We start from the raw sequence: 20,876 nt of genomic DNA on the forward strand, positions 1-20,876 counted from the left end.
GTGCAGCCCTTGTCACCCCTCCCCGACGCCGCTTCAACCTTGAACTCCAACAGGTGACTCTCACGAGCACTCCGCAATGTTACTATGCACTCACGTCTGAGTTCCCCCCAAAGTGCAGCCTGCCAAGTACACACCTTATATATGCTATTGTGAAACACATTGGTGTGCAATCACGCCGATGTGGACGGATGACCCAATTGGGGGGGGGTGGGGTGGGCGGGTTGATTATGGTGGGCTGGCCTTATAATGATATGCAGATGTACTACAATGAGGTTCCTGATGTGCAATGGTGGGAAACGTGGCCCGCTATCTACAGGCTGAGTGGACGATCGTAAACTGGTTTCATGATGTTGTGAAACTGATTTTTGGCCTTCTCGCCATATTGTCCGCTCATGCTGCCGAACATGCCTGATGCCAACGGGCACGGATGATTCCACCCTTTGTTTCTCACTGCAACTTGCTATAATGATTCCAGCCCAATTCCTGCTCCTCTCACTACAGCTACCACAGCTGAGGCCTACTCTCTAACCTTCTTGGTCAGTTACCCAGGCCTGGTTCCATGAGGCCTCATTCTGGTTCAGAAGTTTGCCTTCTTCCCTTCCCTCAATCTCCTATGAAGAGATAAACAGAAGAAGAGAAAGAGCGACACAGGAGGGGATAAAGAAGGATAGGTGGGCACATGTGAAATAAAGGCTGATAACCACTACACAGAGAAGGAGCAGAGAGTGGCACTGAATAGAGTGAGACCTACTGAAGGGGAGATCATAAGGCAGTGGGATGTTAATTAATGAGAAAACTAGATTTAAATTGTATTTGTTTATGTTTACAGAATCATAGAATCATAAGATCATGGCTAGAATTATAAGAAATAGAAAAATAAATAAAATCATCGAATAGTTACAACAAAAAAGGAGGCCATTCACCTGTCGTGTCTGTGCTAGGTCTCTGAAGGAGCAATTCCCCTAGTGCCACTCTCCTGATTTCCTGTAGCTCTGCACATTCTTCCTTTTCAGATAATCAATTCCCTCCTGAATGCCTAGATTGAACCTACCTCCACTACACTCTCAGGTAGTACATTCCAGATCCTAACCACTCGCTACATTAAATAGTTTTTCCTTGTGTTGCCATTGCTTCTTTTGCCAATTACCTTAAACCTGTGCCTTCTGGTTCTTGATCCTTCCATCAATGGGAATATTTTCTCCCTATCTACTCTGTCCAGGCCTTTCATGATTTTGAATACCTCCATCAAATTTCTCCTCAACCTTCTTTTCGCCAAGGAAAACAGTCCCAACTTCTCCAATCTATTCAGGTAACTGAAGTTCCTCATCCCTGGAACTGTTCTAGTCCTTTCTGCACCCTAATTCCTTCACATCTTTCCCAAAGTATAGTGCCCAGCACTGGACACAATACTCCAGTTGAGGATGAATGAGTATTTTTTAACAAGTTTAACATAGCATTCTTGGCTTGAAGGAACAAGTAATCAGTAAGCTGCAAGGAAACTTAAAAATATTCAAGCAAAATTAAACATAATTTGTTTTCAGAATTTCAGGATTTTTGCCTCATAAACTGCTAAGTACTGAATAACTGACATGATTAAAATAAAAAGATGGAATTTTACAGCCCCTCCTACTGGTGGAATTTTCCGGTCCTGCCGAAGTCAATGGACTTTTGTATGGCTCACCAAATTTTCCAGCCCCGCCTCCACCAGATGGGGCCAGAAAAATTCCGCCCATGAGAACAGATTTGTTGGTGACTAAGTCAGCGTCTAGGCAAGGTACCTCCTACATTATTATGTATGCATGGTCTCATTGAATAACACGAGCTTCGCACATTTGTGCTGGCTCCAGGTTACCATAAATTTCTAGTTCTAATATAGTTTTCATGTGGATTTTTAAAATAATGTTTTATTACTTTTCAGGTGTACAACTTGAATAAGGACAATCCAATAAGTGAAGGCAGTAAGTATTTATTGTTAATAATTTGATTTGGAAGATGCTGTCCAAGGAGCCTTGGCAAGTTCCTGCAGTGTATCTTGTAGATGGTACACACAGCAGCCACCGTGCACTAGTGATGGAGGAAGTGAAGGTTTAAGGGGTTGGATGGGGTGCCAGTCAAGTGGGCTGCTTTGTCCTGGATAGTATTCTTCAGTGTTGTTGTAGCACTCACCCAGGAAAGTGGTGGGCATTACATCATGCTACTGACTTGTGCCTCGTTGATGGTGGAAAGGTTTTGGGGAGTCAGGAGGTAAGTTTACTCGGTGCAGAATAGCCAGCCTCTGAACTGCTATTGCAGCCACATTATTTAAATAGCTGGTCCAGTTAAGTTTCTAATCAATACTGATGTGATTGAATGGGGAGGCGGTTAGATTTTCTGTTGTTGAAGGTGGTCATTGCCTGGCTACGTGTCATGTAAATGTTCTTTCCACCTGTCAGCCAACACCTGAATGTAGCCTGGGTCTTGCTGCATGCAGGCATGAGCTGCTTCATTATCTGAGTAGCTGTGAAAGGAACTGAACACTACAATCATCAAACTTCACACTGAAAAAGGGAGGGAGGGTCGTTGATGAAGCAGCTGAAGATGTTTGGGCCTAGGACATTATCCTGAGGAACTCCTGTATAGTGATGTCCTAGGCTAGGATGATTGGTCTCCAACAGCCACAAACATACGAAATAGGAGCAGAAGTAGGCCATTTGGTCCTCCAAGCCTGCTCTGCCATTCAATAAGATCATGCTGATGTGTTTGTGTTTCGAGTTCTACATTCCCATCTACCCCAATAACCTTTAATTCCCTTGCTCAACTAGAATCTATCCACCTCTGCCTTTAAAATATTCAGTGACCCTGCTTCCACTGCCTTGTAAGGCAGAGAGTTCCAAAGTCACACAACGCTCTGAGAGAAAAAAATTCTCCTCATCTCTGTTCTATAAGGGCAACCCTTAATTTTAAAACAGTGCCCCCTAGTTCTGGACTCACCCACAAGAGGAAACATCCTTTCCACATCCACCTTGTCAAGACCATTCAGGATCTTGTATACGTCAATCAAGTCACCCCTCACTCTTCTAAATTCTAGTAGAAACAAGCCCAGCTTGTCCACCCTACCCTCATAAGACAATCCATTCAATCCAGGTATCAACCTAGTAAATCTCCTCTGAACCACCTCCAATGCATTTATGCCTTCCTTAAATAATAAGACCAAAACTGCACACAGCATTCGAGATGTGGCCTCACCAATGCCCTGTATAACTGAAGCATAATGTCCTTACTTTTATGTTCAATTCCTTTAGTAATAAAGGATAACGTTCCATTCGCCTTCTTAACTACATGCTGTACCTGTATACTAACTTTTTGTGACTCATCCACAAAAACACCTATATCCCTCTACACCTTGGAATTCTGTAGTCGTTCTCCGTTTAAGTAATACTCTGCTTTTTTTATTCTTCCTGCCAAAGTGAACAACTTTGTTTTCCCATATTATACTCCATCTGCCAGATTTTTGCCCACTCATTCAACTTATTTATTTTCGTCTGCAAACTCCTTATGTCTTCTTCGCAACCTACTTTCCTACCTATTTTTGTGTCCTCTGCAAATTTAGCTACCATGCCTTTGCTCCCCTCATCTAAGTCTGATAAAAATTGTAAAAAGTTGAGGCCCCATTATAGACCTCTGCAGGACTCCATTGGTCACATCCTGCTCATCAGACAACGATCCATTTATGCATACCCTGTGTTCTGCCAGCCAGCCAATCCTCTATCCATGCTAATATGTCACTCCCTACACCATGAGCTTTTATTTTCCACAATAACCTTTGATGTGGCACCTTATCAAATGCCTTCTGGAAATCCAAGTATAGTACGTCTACAGGCTCCCCTTTATCCACAGTGCATCTTACTCCTTCAAAGAACTCTAATCAATTGGTTAAATATGATTTCCATGTTCCAAGGGCATCTAGGGATGGGCAATAAATGCTGGCCCAGCCAGCGAAGCCCACATCCCGTGAATGAATTAAAAAAAAAAGATTTCCAAGAACCACCTTCCTTTGTGCTTGGTGTGACTCCAGCGTTTGGAGAGCTTTCCCCATTTCCCATTAACTTCAAATTTGCTAGGGCTCATTAATGCCACACTCTGTCAAATGCTGCCTTGATGTCAAGTGCAGCCTCTCACCTCACCATTGGAAATCGGGTCTTTTGTCCATGTTTGGGCTAAGGCTGTAATGACACCGGAGGTCAAGTGATCCTGACGCAACCCAAATGGAGATTCTGTGAGCAAATATTGAGAGCTGATTCCTAAAAGTCAAATTGCTGTTCTTGAGTGATCTCTCAATTTGCATGTTTTGCTCTCAGTCTGTGATATTATTGCAACTTAAATATTGTAACACTTAGCCCATTGGGTTCATGTTTAGAGCCTTGGAATTTCATGGTGCCTTCTTAATGACTTTTTGTGTAGTTGAAATAAGTTTCATAATTTGGCTGAAGTATTTGAAGGAATAGAAAAATTTAGCATATTAGAATGGATATTTCCAGTTCCTATTTCTATGGCTGTTTTCTCTCAATTACAGTGATGTTGGAAGTCTGGCTCATTGTCCCCTCCACACAGGTAAAGGAGGAAAGAGAAATAGGCAGCTGACTGAAGCAAAGAAAGAGCAGTCTTAAGAAGAGCTTGGTCAAACTGGGGAAGCAAGAAGTTAAATTTGTAGCTGACCCAAAGCTTGGGGAGGAGAAGCAAACTGAATTCAGATGAAACAGACTAGTTCTTACAAAAGCTTGTGTTACAGGATTTTCAGTTGAGTTGACAAGTGACGATGAAATTCAATAACAATGAATGCAACTTTTTAATTATTGGAAGTAAAAACAGAAAGCATGTGTTCTCCATGGATGATAAAACTTAATAAGAGTAGATGGAGGCAAAATAAAAGCAAAAAAACTGCGGATGCTGGAAATCCAAAACAAAAACAAAAATACCTGGAAAAACTCAGCAGGTCTGGCAGCATCTGCGGAGAGGAGCACAGTTAACGTTTCGAGTCCGAATGACCCTTCAATAGAACTAAGTAAAAATAGAAGAGAGGTGAAATATAAGCTGGTTTAAGGGGAGGTGGGACAAGTAGAGCTGGATAGAGGGCCAGTGATAGGTGGAGATAACCAAAAGATGTCACAGACAAAAGGACAAAGAGGTGTTGAAGGTGGTGATATTATCTAAGGAATGTGCTAATTAAGAGTAGAAAGCAGGACAAGCAAGGTACAAATAGCCCTAGTGGGGGTGGGGTGGGGTGAAGGAATCGAAAAAGGCTAAAAGGTAGAGATAAAACAATGGATGGAAATACATTTAAAAATAATGGAAATAGGTGGGAAAAGAAAAATCTATATAAATTATTGGAAAAAAAGATGGGGGGGGATGTTGGAAAGGGGGTGGGGATGGAGGAGAGAGTTCATGATCTAAAATTGTTGAACTCAATATTCAGTCCGGAAGGCTGTAAAGTGCCTAGTCGGAAGATGAGGTGCTGTTCCTCCAGTTTGCGTTGAGCTTCATTGGAACAATGCAGCAGGCCAAGGATGGACATGTGGGCATGAGAGCAGGGTGGAGTGTTGAAATGGCAAGCGACAGGGAGGTCTGGGTAATGCTTGTGGACAGACCGAAGGTGTTTTGCAAAGCGGTCACCCAGTCTGCGTTTGGTCTCTCCAATGTAGAGGAAACCGCTTTGGGAGCAACGAATGCAGTAGACTAAATTGAGGGAAGTGCAAGTGAAATGCTGCTTCACTTGAAAGGAGTGTTTGGGCCCTTGGACGGTGGGGAGAGGGGAAGTAAAGGGGCAGGTGTTGCACCTTCTGCGGTTGCATGGGAAGGTGCCGTGGGACAGGGTTGAGGTGTAGGGGGTGATGGAGGAGTGGACCAGGGTGCTCCGGAGGGAACAGAAGGAAGTAGATGGAGGTCTGGGGGTGTTCATTTGCTTGTCACGCATCATGCTTAAATAGATTTTCGGGGGTATGTTGCCAAATCTTCCCAAGTGTAACAGATACTTCTTGGTCTTTTCATCTACCCTTTGTTAGTTGTATTTAAAAATTTAGTTTTTGAAGTTTGAACTCTCCCATTTAAACTAATGGATTTGTTTCTGATTTTCAGCTGCTCAACTGGACAAAGTTGGATTTGATTTAGTAAAGAAATGCATTCGTGCAGTTGAAGAAAGAGGTAGCACAATTTTTTTTTATTCATGTTAACCTACATTAAAAAACATCGTTAGCACATAGTTCCTGTACATAAAGTTCGGCTATCATATGTATGCACCATCTGGCATCGCCTTTTGAATGACTAAAATTGAAAAATAAAACTTCTGTTATTATTATGACTCCGTTGCAACTTTAGCTCAAGAAAGTCAGCGTAGCTTGTATGTCAACTGATCAAATTACGAAACAAATTTTCAAAATCTTTTATCTTCATTTTATCTTAATATCTGATCTTTATAGTGTTTAAATTAAGGTCTGTAACGTTTTTTTGAAAAAATTTATACACTTTATAATATGGTTAAACTTGGCTATAGAATTCTTTGTGGTGCCTCATTTTTGGTAATCCCTGCAGAAGGATAATTTTAGTATGATAACTTTAGTATGATTTTGTGTTCTGAGATAGTTATAATTTGAGTACTGCAGGGAAAAAAAGAGACATTTTTGTCGAAGCCTTTCATCTTGCGCTCATCAGGACAATTCCCAAGAATATCAAATGTAAAGGGAACAACAGTTATAATGTATGAGAAGAGAGTGCTGATTGGTTAGCACGCAGACTCTGGCAAGTAAGAAGCTGACTTAATGCGCTTCATCCTGTGCTCAAATTCACCTTTGAAATGGAACTCCAGTCAAATGAACTCCATTTCCTTGATGGGCAAGTTGAGAAATCTGACAGGGGATTCTCTACCATGGTCTACCGCAAGCCTACCTTCACTTGTCCATATACATGCTGGAATTCTTATAGTTTAATGAGCTACAAGATTGGCCTTATCGGTAACCTCGTAAATAGGGCCTGAGCCATTTGCTCACCATGCTTGCTGTGGAAATGGGGTGCATCAAAGGCGTACTGCAGGATAATGACTACCCTGATCAGATCATTTTGCGTTGTATATCATGCAAACTCATGAACGGGCCTAAGACTGTAAATTTCGGCCCTGGAAAGTGCCGCGTCTACCTCAGATTACCCTGGAAAGCCAAGGTAACTCAAAAGTTTGAGCAACAGGTGAAGCCTTCTGTTTCATACTGCTACTATGCAGTAGCAACACAAGTGGTATTCACCACAAACAGGATTCTGCCGTCAAGCCAAAAAGATGTTCTACCTATCACATAAATGAGTAACGTGGTATATGAATTTCAGTGCCAGTGTGATGCTAGGTATGTATGTTGGCCGTATGCCCCAAAGACTGGTGTGTCATATCAAACAGCATGTCCCTTCCGTAGTTCTCAACGGGCAAGGTACAGACTGTACCCAACCAGCCCATGCTTGCAAAACTCAAAACACAGTGATTCCATGATTGGACAACATTTGCTAAACAATGCGCTAAGGATTACGCTGATAACCAATTTCCAAGGCTAAGATAAAAGCAAAAAAACTGCAGATGCTGGAAATCCAAAACAAAAATAAAAATACCTGGAAAATCTCAGCAGGTCTGGCAGCATCTGCGGAGAGGAACACAGTTAACGTTTCGAGTCCGTATGACTCTTCAACAGAACTAAGTAAAAATAGAAAAGAGGTGAAATATAAGCTGGTTTAATATTTCACCTCTTTTCTATTTTTACTTAGTTCTGTTGAAGAGACATACGGACTCGAAACGTTAACTGTGTTCCTCTCCGCAGATGCTGCCAGACCTGCTGAGTTTTTCCAGGTATTTTTTATTTTTACCAATTTAAGACTGTCAGTCGGACTTGCAGTGTGGCGCATTTGCATGTTCTAGAGGCTACACATATTAATACACTGGGCCCTGTTCTTTGCAGACATAACATGTACACACATTGCATCTGTTTCAACTAAACAAAATAAGTGACACCCATTTGCTGGTTCATTCCCCAGGACAATGTCTTGACCAATCAGAGCCAAGCCATCAATGTTACAGTAATCACATTGCATAGCAATTACCTTCTTAAAGATAATTGCTAGTTAAAACAGGTGATGAGCATTGGTTTTCCCATCTAAACAGTATAAATAGATACAACTAGAACACTGTGTGGAAGCTACTAGGAGTTTTGTAGCACTGAGGAGCTGTCTTCAGAATAAACCAGCTTGAAGTAAAAAAACAGCTTCAGATTCATTCTTCCACCACAAGCACTTGTTGTGAGTAACAAAGCTGCCTGGTTTAAATTTCAAACAATGCTTCGCAGTTAACTATCAGTCACCGTCAACTGGTACATTATCCATGGCAATGCCTCTACCAATCAGCACTCTCTTCCCATACGGTATAAATTGTTGTTCTCCTTACATTTTGTGTTCTTGTGAATTGTCCTGGTGAGTGCAAGATGACAAGCTTCAACAGAAATGCCAACTTTTTTTCAGCAATACTCAAGTTCTGCACTACCAAACAAATTCCTCTCCATCTCCCTACACACCTTATTTTCAAACTGTATACCCTAGTTCTAAATTTCCCCATGAGGAAACATCCCTTGAGCATCTACCCTCAGAATCTTTTATGTTTCAATTACATCACCTCCTTATTCTAAACACCAGTGAGCACAGTCCTAACCTACACAACCTTTCCTCATAAGGAGACCCTTTCACTCCAGGTAGCAGCATTCTCTGAACTGCTTCCAGTGCAAGTATATCCTTACTTAATTAAGGAGACCAAAACTGTACACAGTACTCCATGGGCAGAATTTTACGACAGCGGGATTTTACGTTCCCGCTGTCATCAATGGCATTTATAACGGCCCGCTGCATTTTACGGCCCCATCCCCGCCGAAATGGGGCCGTAAAATTCTGCCCCATGTGTGGTATCTCTATGACTTGTACTGTTATGGCATAACCTCCCTGCTTTTAAACTCCATTCCTCATGCAATGAAGGCCAACATTCGCCATTTACCTTCCTAATTATTTGCTGTCCCTGCATACTCACTTTTTATCATTCATGTACAAGAACACCCAGATCCCTCTGTACTGCTTTTCTTCGTGCCAATGTGGACAACCTCACATTTTCCCACATATACTCGCATCTGCCAAATTTTTTGCCCTGTCACTTAAATTATCTATATCAACTTGCAGACTCTTTGACCCGGATTTTCACTCCTGGGGTGGGTAGCGCCAGTTGGAAATTTCCCAGCTTGTTGCACCCGCCTCGGGAGAAACTCCATCGAATGGTGGAATCTTTGTTCAGGGAAGGGCAGCTGCGGGATGGAGTCAGGCTCGTCACCCTGGATGCAGATTGGAAGTTGCCACAAGAGCTGTCAAGTTCCAGTTATTTGCTCATATTTTAGGCCCTCTAACCCTAACCCCTACAGCCAATTTCCATGCCTCAACCATGCCAACCACCCCAATGGCCCCTCATACCCTCTATTCCAACTCAAGCCCCCCACCCACCCCCATGGCCCATTATAGGCTACAGTGCCAACTTATGCTGACCCACCCTTTGTCCTTACAACTTCCATGCCAACGGACCCAATATGCATCATGGGCAGACTTCATGAACCATGTTGAGATTAAATAAAATAAAGATCTAAATATCTATTACAACCTTCGCTATATTAAAATACAGTCCCATTCATGAAAGCCCATTTAAATCCCCTTGGGTAGTTAATCCCTTATAAAAACAGAGTTGTATTCATAACTTGTGTCGAAGACAGCTAATCCTTTAATAACTTCTCTGAGCTGTCAATCAAACTGAACTTAGGACCCATCTGTTGGACAATTACAGATTGTCGTAAACAGTCATGCATCAATAATGAAATAATGGTTATTGTGTTTAAAAAAAATCTGGTCTAACAGTTACAATAGCTGTTTGTTGATATTACCTAATAATAGCCCTGGTAAGGTCAACAAACAGCTATGACAACTGCTTGGCCAGATTTCTTTTAACCTCTCACTGATGCAGACTGCCTGTTTTTTGTCTTTTTTTAAAGGGCTGGGGATTTAAATAACTTGACAACTTGACATTCTGCAGACCTTCGCCCTTCAAGACCATTTACGTCAACTCTAAAAATTCATAACTCCCACACTGCAAGTTAAAGCCCTTGCTACAGCTAAAATGGGGTCTATCTGAACTTGACACTGAATTCAAATGGCCCTGTTGAGTTTGGATTTTGCTCATGTGAGTCACGTCTCCCTTTCAACTGCCTAGACGAAAATGGAATTTGTTGGAAATTGGGGCGAGACTTCTGGATCTAGGCCCCGCCTATCATCTTGGAAAGTCCACGGAGTCTCCATGACTCCACAAAAATTTGAGCCTTTCTATCCTCACAAATTGCTTTCCTACCTACCTTGGTGGTATCAGAAAATTTGGCTACAATACAGTTGGTACCTTCATCCAAATCATGAGTATAAACTATAAATAGTTGGTGCCCCACCGCTGATTCCATGGCATTCCACTAGTCACAGTTTGCCAGCCTGAACGCAATCCAATTATCCTGTTTCCTGGTAGTTAGCCAATCCTCTATTCGTGCTAATATATTACCCCCAATACCATGAGCTCTTATCTTCTGCAGTAACCTTTTTACATGGCACCTTATCGAATACCTTTTGGAAATCCAAAAACGCTACATCTGCTGGTTCCCCCTTATCCACCCTGCTTGTTATATCTTCAAAGAACTCTAATAAATTTTTCAAACACAATTTCCCTTTCACAAAAGCATGTTCACTCTGCCTGATTGTATTATGATGTTTGAAATGTCCTGTGACTGCCTTCTTTAATAATGGAGTCTAGAATTTTCCCAATGAGAGATGTTAGACTAATTGGCCTATAGTTTCCTGCTTTATGTCTCCCTCGTTTATTGAATAATGGTGTTACATCTGTGGCTTTCCAATCTGCTGGGACCTTTCCAGATTCTAGGGAATTTTGGAAGATTACAACCAAAGCATTTACTATCTCTGCAGCCACTTTGTAGGCCATCAGATTTAGAGGACTAGTCAACCTTTAATCCCCTTAGCCTTCCTTGTATTTTTTTCTCTCGTGATTGTTTTAAGTAACCCTCTCCCTGTTGCCCTTTGCTTTTCAACTATTCTTGGGATGCTTTTTGTGTCTTCTGCTGCAAAGACAGATACAAAATAATTGTTCAAAGTCTCTGCCATTCCCTTGTTTCCCGGTATTAATTCCCCAGCATCACTCTCTCAGGGACCAATGCTCACTTTTTCTACTCTTTTCTTTTTTATATATTTGTAGAAGCTTTTACTATCTTTTTATATATCTTGCTAGTTTTCTCTTGCACTCCAATTTCTCCCTTTTTATTTTTGTTTAGTAAATAATATGTAGGCATGCATATACAAAGCTACCTCAACAAACAGACATGAAAATATGAACAATTAATCAATTTAAAATGCCTAAAACATATGCTTTTTTAAATCTCATTTAAGTTGTAACTGGTAATTGTAGATGGATGATAATTGTAGATTTCAACAACAGTAAAGTTAGAAATTCAGCTTGATATATTAGCAACAGTTTTTTTTCTCTACTTTGAAACAGGTATAAATGAGCAGGGCCTGTACCGAATAGCTGGTGTTAACTCCCGAGTTCAGAAACTATTAGGTTTACTAATGGGTAAGTACTATGCTTGACTTCCTTTGTGCATGTCTGTACCTATTAAATGACAAGTTCAACTTTTTTTAATTACTAACTCCAATTGTGTTTCCCATCCCCAATTTGTGATCCCTAGGTTGTCAGAATAGGACTTCTGTTAATTCTGTTGGTGCAGAAGTTCCCAGACAAACTCAGCAGTACTTCATGGGATAGTGTTTGAGCTGTGGGCACAATCTGCAACCTGGGGATGATTTGCACTAGTTTACTGAACTGAAGTTGCGGACTAGCTTTCCACTTATTCATGATTGCATAATTACAAACATAATTTTCCATGAACCAGCGCAATCGGGCCACATTTTAATTTTTTTCCCCTTGCATTTAAAATTATTTCTTTATTAATTTAAAAGTGGTAGCCTGGTGCAGTTTTATTACTACAGAATCAGAATTGTTTCAGTATAGAAGGAGGCCACTGGACCCATCATGTCTGCACAGCTGAGACCTTGCTTTTCCAAAAATAAGCAGTCTTCATAAGAGTCTTAACCACTACCTTTTGAGTAACCTGATTTTAAAAAACTGCTTCACAGTTAACTGTCAGTCACCATTAATTAGCGCATTCTCCATGGCAATGCCTCTACCAATCAGAGTGCACTTGCCAACCTATCAGCACTCTCATACAGTATAAAGTTGTTGCTTCCCCTGACATTAGTATTCTTGCAATTGTCCTGATGAGTGCAAGATGAAAAGCTTTGATAAAATGTCTTTTTTCAGCAGTACTCATATGCTTGATTGTTGTGTGGCTGTGCACCCATGCAGCTTAGAGGCAACATTGGATCTAGTACAGTTACAATGGGTATTTAGTGCAAATATATGTTTTTTGAAAATTTGCAAATTTGAAACAGCAATTGAAAATGCTGGAAATATGCAACATATTAGTCATCAAGATAAACGAGAGGCCAGATTTTCGCTACCAAAGCAGGTAGCTTGAGTCGGGGAATTTCCTGACTGGGCATACCTGCCGCATTTTAAAGGGCCTCATTTCACCCAATTTTCACTCCGGGGAGGTGGGGACAGGATAGAGTCGACTCTGGAAGCTGGTTATACGTGGCCATGGGAGTCGACGAGTGCTGAGGTGGGATGGTTTAGAAGGGCTGCCTCAGTTCCCTGGCCTTAGTCTCGGTTGTCATAGAAGCTATTAGGCTTTCTAATCCTCGCCCCTCACCCCTCCACCTGCCCTCCATGCCACCTCATACCGCCATGCCACCACCATAGCCACTCACTCAGTATCTACTGTGGGCAGAGCTCAGGATCCATGTGTAGATGAAAGAAATTAAACTTCTAACGATCTAATAGAACTCAAGCTCTTACACAATTGATACTGAAAATAACTCCCATTCATGGAACCCATTCAAAGACTTATAATCCCCTCCGGTGATCGATATTATAAAAAAACAAATTCAGCTACCACATCAAAGATAGCTAATCCTTGACTAGCCTCCTTAAACTCAAAATGTGCCAATCTCCTGCTTCTTCCCCGTAACCCTGCACATCGTTTCTATTTAAATAGTCATCTAATGCCCTCTTGAATGCCTCAATTGAACCTGCTTCCACCACACTTCCAGGCAGTACATTCCAAACTCTAACTACTCGCTGTGTGAAAATGTATTTTCTCACCTCACCTTTGCTTCTTTTGCAAAACACTTTAAAATTGTGTCCCCTGGTTCTCGATCCAGCTGGGGTCTAACCAGTGTCTTATATAAGTTCATCATAACCTCCCTGCTCTTGCACTCTATGCCTCTATTAATGAAGCCAAGAATACTGTATGCTTTAGAAACAGCTCTCTCTCTCTGTCCTGCCACCTTTAATGATTTATGTACATATACACCCAGGTCTCTCTGCTCCTGCACACCCTTATATAGTATCTTTCATTTTATACTGTTTCTCCATATTCTTTGTACCAAAGTGTATTACCTCACACTTCTCAGCATTGAACTTCATCTGCCACCTATTTGCTCACTCCACCAGTGTGCCAATGTCCTTTTGAAGTTCTATACTGTCCTCCTCACAGTTTACAATTCTCCGAAGTTTTGTGTCATCCGTAAACTTTGAAATTGTCCCCTGCGCACCAAGATCTAGATCATTTATATTTATCATGAAAAGCGAGGATTCCAATACCGACCCCTGGGGAACACCACTACAAACCTTCTTCCAGTCCAAAAAATACCCATTAACCATTACTCTCTGTTTCCTATCCCTTAGCTAATTTTGTATCCACGTTGCTACTGTCCCTTTTATTCCATGACCTATTACTTTCCTCACAAGCCTGTTGTGTAGCACTGTATCAAACGCTTTTTCGAAGTCCATATACACCATATCAACGGCCTTCCCCTCATCAACCATCTCTGTTACCTCTTCAAAAAACTCCAGCAATTTAGTTAGACATGATTTTCCTTTAACAAATCCATGCTGACTCTTCCGAATCAATCTACATTTTTCCATGTGGCTTTTAATTCTATCCCAAATAATTGTTTGTGAAGTTTCTCCATCAACGAAGTTAAACTGACTGGTCTGTGATTTCAGGGCAAATCTTCACAACCTTTTTGAACAAGGGCGTGATGTTTGCAATTCTCCAGTCCTCCGGCACATCCCCCGAGTCCAGGGAACATTGAAAGATTATTGCCAGTGCAATAATCCGCAATTTCCACTCTCACTTCTTTCCATATTCTTCGATGCATCTCATCCGGGCCTTATCAACTTTAAGTACCGACAGCTCATCTAATACCTCTTCCTTATCAATTTTAAACCCTTCTAGTGACTGAGTTTCCTCTGTCACCATGGCCTGGGCAGCATCTGCCTCATAAGTAAAGGCAGATGCTAAACATTCATTTAACACCTCAGCCATGCCTCTTGTCTCTATGTATAAATCCCTTTTTTGGTCCCTAATCGGCCCTACTACACCGTTTTACTATTGATGTGTTTACAGGATACTTTGGGATTTCCTTTTATGTTAGCTGCCAGTCTTTTTTCATAATCCCTCTTTGCTTCTTGTATTTGCTTTCTCACATCCCTTCTGAACCTTCTGTATTCAACTTGGTCCTCAATTGTATTTGCTACCTGACACCTGTCGTAAGCACACTTTTTCTTCTTTAATTTAATTTCTATCTCCTTTGTCATCCAGTGAGCTCTGGATTTGTTTGTCCTACCCTTTTCTTTTGAGGGAACATACCGTGACTGTGCCCAAATCATCTCCTCTTTGAAGGTCGTCCATTGTTCAGCTACTGTTTTTCCCGCCAACCTTTGGTTCCAGTTTATATGGCCCAGCTCCGCTCTTGCCCCATTGATGTCCGCTCTCTTCCAGTTGATTATTCTTATTCTATAATGACCAATGTTATTTTCCAGCGTCATCCTAAACCTTATGATTCAATGATCGTTGTCCCCTAAGTGTTCTCCCACTGTCACTTGATCTACTTGGCCCACCTCATTCCCAAGAACCAGGTCTAGCAGTGCCTCCTTTCTTGTTGGACACATACTGCTGAAGGAAATCTTCCTGAATGCAATCTAGGAATACTTGTCCCTCACTGTTCCTTACACTACCACTATCCCAGTCTATATATGGGTAAGTAAAGTCCCATTATAATTACTCTATGATGTTCATGCCTCTCTGTAATTTCCTTGCAGATTTGTTCCCCTATATTGTACCCACTAGCTGGTGGTCTATATATTACACCGGGCAATGTAATTGCACCCTTCTTATTCCTTAGCTCTAGCCAAATTGATTCTGTCCTTGAATCCTCCGACACATCCTCTTTCTCCAGTACTGTAATACTCTTGTTAACCAAAAACGCCACCCCTCTTCCTTTTTCCCCTTTCCTATCTTTTCTGAATACTTTGTAATCAGGAATATTTAACACCCAGATCTGCCCTTCCTTAAGCCAGGCCTCCGTTATCACCACAACATCATAATCCCACAAGGCAATCTGTGCCTTTAAGTCCCCAATTTTATTAACTATACTCCGTGCATTCACATACATGCAGTGTAACCCTGATATAGACTTCATTACTTGCTCCCTTACCCCGACTCTCATCTATTAACTTACTATTCTCAATTTTAGTGCTATCTGCCTCTCCCAGTATTCTGTGCACCCTGGTATTACTTTCTAATATTCTCTCCTGTTCCCACACTCCTGCTGAGTTCGTTTAAACCCTCTCCAACAGCTTTAGCAAAATGCCCCACAAGAAACTCAGCCTCAGCTCTATTTGGATGCAACCCATCTGGCTTGTACAGGTCCGCTCTCCCACACAAGAATGTCCTGCAGTCATTCTGTGACATCCTTGACCCTAACATCCAGGGAGGCAACAAACCATCCTGGAGCCACAGTGACGGCTGCAGAAACGCCTGTCTGCTACCGTAACTAAAGAATCCCCTATTAGTACTGCCCTTCTGCTCTTCTTCCTCCCCTCCTGTACAGCTGGACCACCCGTGGTGCCATGGGCATGGCTCTTGCTGCACTCCTCCAAGGATCAATTGCCCTCACCAATATCCAAAATGGAAAACTGGTTATTGAGCAGGACCTCTAGGTACTGCCCTACCTGCCTGTTTCTCTTGGACTGCCTGGCGCTCACCCATTCCCTATCTGCCTGCTTGCCCCTAACTTGCGGTGTGACCACCTCTCTGAACATGCTATCCAAGTAGCTCTCTGCCTTATGGATGCACCTCAGTGACTCCAGCCCCTGCTCAAGCTCTGAGTCGTGGAGCTCAAGCTTATGCAGCCGTTGACACTTCCTGCACATGGGTTCGTCTGGGTCACAAGAAGTGTCCACAGCTCCCCACATGCCACAGGATTGACATTCCGCTTGGCTGAGCTGTTGTGCCATGCCTTAACCTTGATTTTTAAATCACTTTTTTACTTAACTTTTAGGTACCTTAACTTACTTTAACCTTACTCTTGCACTATTAACCATAAACTGGAGATTAGTAGAAAGTAGAAATTTTTCGCCCTTACTCATGAATCAGCCTGTGCTTATAAATTCTTACTTTCCCTGTGCTTGTGTTGAAATTTACGTTTCTGTAATCGCATTGTTTTCAATCTCCCAAATGTCTCTCTACTTGCACTGTTTTATCTCCCGAACTCTTGCTGTTTTATCTCCCGAACTCTTGCTGTTTTATCTCCCGAACTCTTGCTGTTTTATCTCCCGAGCTCGTGCTGTTTTATCTCCCGAGCTCGTGCTGTTTTATCTCCCGAGCTCTTGCTGTTTTATCTCCCGAACTCTTGCTGTTTTATCTCCCGAGCTCTTGCTGTTTTATCTCCCGAACTCTTGCTGTTTTATCTCCCGAGCTCTTGCTGTTTTATCTCCCGAGCTCTTGCGGTTTTATCTCCCGAGCTCTTGCTGTTTTATCTCCCGAGCTCTTGCTGTTTTATCTCCCGAGCTCTTGCTGTTTTATCTCCCGAGCTCTTGCTGTTTTATCTCCCGAGCTCTTGCTGTTTTATCTCCCGAGCTCTTGCTGTTTTATCTCCCGAGCTCTTGCTGTTTTATCTCCCGAGCTCTTGCGGTTTTATCTCCCGAGCTCTTGCTGTTTTATCTCCCGAGCTCTTGCTGTTTTATCTCCCGAGCTCTTGCTGTTTTATCTCCCGAGCTCTTGCTGTTTTATCTCCCGAGCTCTTGCTGTTTTATCTCCCGAGCTCTTGCTGTTTTATCTCCCGAGCTCTTGCTGTTTTATCTCCCGAGCTCTTGCTGTTTTATCTCCCGAGCTCTTGCGGTTTTATCTCCCGAGCTCTTGCTGTTTTATCTCCCGAGCTCTTGCTGTTTTATCTCCCGAGCTCTTGCTGTTTTATCTCCCGAGCTCTTGCTGTTTTATCTCCCGAGCTCTTGCTGTTTTATCTCCCGAGCTCTTGCTGTTTTATCTCCCGAGCTCTTGCTGTTTTATCTCCCGAGCTCTTGCTGTTTTATCTCCCGAGCTCTTGCTGTTTTATCTCCCGAGCTCTTGCTGTTTTATCTCCCGAGCTCTTGCGGTTTTATCTCCCGAGCTCTTGCGGTTTTATCTCCCGAGCTCTTGCGGTTTTATCTCCCGAGCTCTTGCGGTTTTATCTCCCGAGCTCTTGCGGTTTTATCTCCCGAGCTCTTGCGGTTTTATCTCCCGAGCTCTCGCGGTTTTATCTCCCGAACTATCGCGGTTTTATCTCCCGAACTATCGCGGTTTTATCTCCCGAACTATCGCGGTTTTATCTCCCGAACTATCGCGGTTTTATCCCCTGAACTATCCTTGTTTTAACTCCTGAACTCTCACAGCTTTATCCCCTGAAATCTCTCGCTGCTTTATCATCCGAACTCTCGCTGTTTTATCCCCTGAACTCTTGCTCTTCAGGGGATAAGCCAAGTAGAAAATTATTTTATTTGGCCCTACTTAATAAACCTTACCAAAAGTACCATTCCTACTTCATTCTAAACCTTATGAATAGAATAAACTTTAAACACTTACTAGATACTCACCACTTACTAGATACTCACTAAACAGCTGGCTTCTTTTCCAACCAATCAAATTGCTTCTTTATTCTGATGTCATAATTTTTTTCACTCGGCTTTCAAACTCAGCGAGGGTCGGTTTAGAGCAGCTGACAGGTCTGCCTCTCCAACTGCTCTTCCCTAAGGCGAGTGATTTAGGCCACGCTCCCCAGGCTGTATTTATTCTCTCCCCACTCCGTGTATCTCTCACAGGTCCGCCTCACCGACTGCTCTTCCCGAAGGTGAGTGTTGTAGGCTGCGCTCCCTGGGCTGTATTTATTCTCTCCCCGTTCCGTGTATCTCCCGCAGGTCCGCCGCTCCGACTGCTCTTCCTGAAGGTGAGTGATTGTGACAGATTCCTAGAGCAGCAAATTCTGGAACCAACCAGAGAGCAGGTTATATTAGGTTTGGTATTGCATAATGTCAGCAGATTAATTAATGACCTCAAAGTGAAGGCACCCCAAGGTAGCAGCGACCACAATATGATTGAATTTTACATTGAGTTTGAAAGGGAGAAGAGCATACCTTAAGACTAGTATTTTAAACTTAAATCAGGGCAACTATGTGGGCATGAAAGCTGAGCTAGCTGAAGTGAACTGGGATACTAGGCTAGGGAATAGATCAATAGAGAAGCAGTGGCAGACATTTAAGGGGATATTCCTGAATACGCAGAATAAGTATATTCCTACTAAAAAGAAAAATCCTAAAGGGAGGACCACCATCTGTGGTTAACTAAAGAAATTAAGGAATTTATCAAACCCAAGGATAAAACATATAACTGTGCAAAGATGAATGGCAGGTCAGATGATTGGTCAGAATATAAAGAACGGCATTGAATGACTAAAAGGTTAATCAGAAGAAAGAAACTAGAGTATGAGAGGAAGCTAGCTAGAAATGTAAAAATGGATAGCAAGAGTTTCTACAGGTATTTAAAAAGGAAAAGAGTAAGTAAACTGAGTGTTGGTCCTCTAGAGAGTGAGAATGGGGAGTTAATAGTAGATAATAAGGAAATAATGGATAAAATGAACGATTTTGCTTCTGTCTTCACTACAGAGGACACAAAAAACATTCCAGTAATAGCTGTAAATCAGGAGGTGGAAGGGAAAGGGGAGCTTGGTGAAATTACAATCACAAGGGAAGCAGTATTGAGCAAACTGATGGAGCTGGGGGCTGACAAGTATATGGGTCCTGATGGACTTCATCCTAGGCTCTTAAAAGAGGTGGCTAATGAGGTAGTAGATGTGTTGGTGTTAATATTCCAAAATTCCCTAGATTCTGGAAAGGTTTCAACAGACTGGAAAGTAACACATGTAACCCCTCTATTCAAGAAGGCAGGGAGGCAGAAAACGGGAAACTAAAGGCCAGTTATCTCGACGTCTGTCTTGGGGAAGGTGGTAGAATCGATCATTAAGGAGTTTATAGCTGGGCATTTAGAGAAACTCAAGACAATCGGGAAGAGTCAGCATAGTTTGAAAGAGAAGTCATGTTTAACCAATTTATTGGAGTTCTTTGAAGGAGTAACATGCACTGTGGATAAAGGGGAGCCTGTCGACATACTGTACTTGGATTTCCAGAAGGCATTTGATAAGGTGCCACATTAAAAGTTATTGTGGAAAATAGAAGCTCATGGTGTAGGGGGTAACCTATTAGCATGGATAGAAGATTGGCTGGCTGGCAGAAAACGGAGACTATGCATAAATGGGTCTTTTTCTTATTGGCAGATGTGACGAGTGGAGTTCTGCAAGGGTCTGTGCTGGGGCCTCAACTCTTTACAATTTATATCAATGACTTAGGTGAGGGATGTGAAGGTTTGATAGCTAAATTTGCAGATGACACAAAGCTAGGCAGAAAAGTATGTTGTGAAGAGGCCATAAGGAGGTTTCAGATAGGTTGAGTGAGAGGGCAAAAGTATGGTAATGGAGTAATGTGGGAAAATGTGAAGTTGGTCACTTTGGCAGGAAGAATAAAAAAGCAAAGTATTACTCAAACAGAGAACGGCTGCAGAATTCTGAGCTGCAGAGGGATCTAGGTGTTCGAGTGCATGAGTCACAAAAAGTTAGTATGCAGGTATGGCAAATAATTGAGAAGGTTAATGGAATGTTATCCTTTATTACGCGAGGAATTGAACATATAAGTAAGGATGTTATGCTTCAGTTATACAGGGTACTGGTGAGACAACATCTCAAATATTGTGTGCAGTTTTGGTTTCCTTATTTAAGGAAGGATGTAAATGCATTGGAGGTGGCTCAGAGGAAGTTTACTAGATTGACACCTGGAATGAGCGGGTTGTCTTATGAGGAAAGTTTAGACAGACTAGGCTTTAGAAGAGTGAGGGGTGACTTGATATAAGATATAAGATCCTGAGTGGTATTGACAAGGTGGACGTGGAAAGGATGTTTCCTCTTGTGGATGAGTCCAGAACCAGGGGGCACTTTCAGAGGGTTGTGCAACTTTGGAACTCTCTGCCTCAGAAGGTGGTGGAGGCGGGGTCACTGAATATTTTTAAGGCGAAGGTAGATACATTCTTCATAGGCAAGGGAATCTAAGGTTATCAGGGGTAGACGGGAATGTGGAATTTGAAACACAAACAAATCAGCCATGATCTTATTGAATGGCGGAGCAGGCTCAAATAGCTGAATGGCCTCCTTCTGCTCCTATTTCATATGTTCACGACCCTTGAATGAAAATACAA

At 42.1% G+C, this 20,876-nt stretch overlaps 1 protein-coding gene across 6 annotated transcripts in view; it reads left to right on the forward strand.

The window, feature by feature from the left end:
- The window catches only part of LOC144685895 (rho GTPase-activating protein 26-like), a 272,264-nt gene that overhangs the window by 146,146 nt on the left and 105,242 nt on the right, over nucleotides 1-20,876 (forward strand). For all 6 annotated transcript variants that reach the window (XM_078550900.1, XM_078550905.1, XM_078550903.1 and 3 more), the window contains 3 exons: nucleotides 1,919-1,958; nucleotides 6,112-6,177; nucleotides 11,633-11,707. In XM_078550900.1, coding sequence (XP_078407026.1) covers nucleotides 1,919-1,958; nucleotides 6,112-6,177; nucleotides 11,633-11,707 — 181 coding nt within the window. The remainder of the gene's footprint in view (nucleotides 1-1,918; nucleotides 1,959-6,111; nucleotides 6,178-11,632; nucleotides 11,708-20,876) is intronic.

This window comes from Cetorhinus maximus, chromosome 10, assembly GCF_964194155.1.
Source record: "Cetorhinus maximus chromosome 10, sCetMax3.hap1.1, whole genome shotgun sequence".
NCBI classification, from domain to species: domain Eukaryota; kingdom Metazoa; phylum Chordata; class Chondrichthyes; order Lamniformes; family Cetorhinidae; genus Cetorhinus; species Cetorhinus maximus.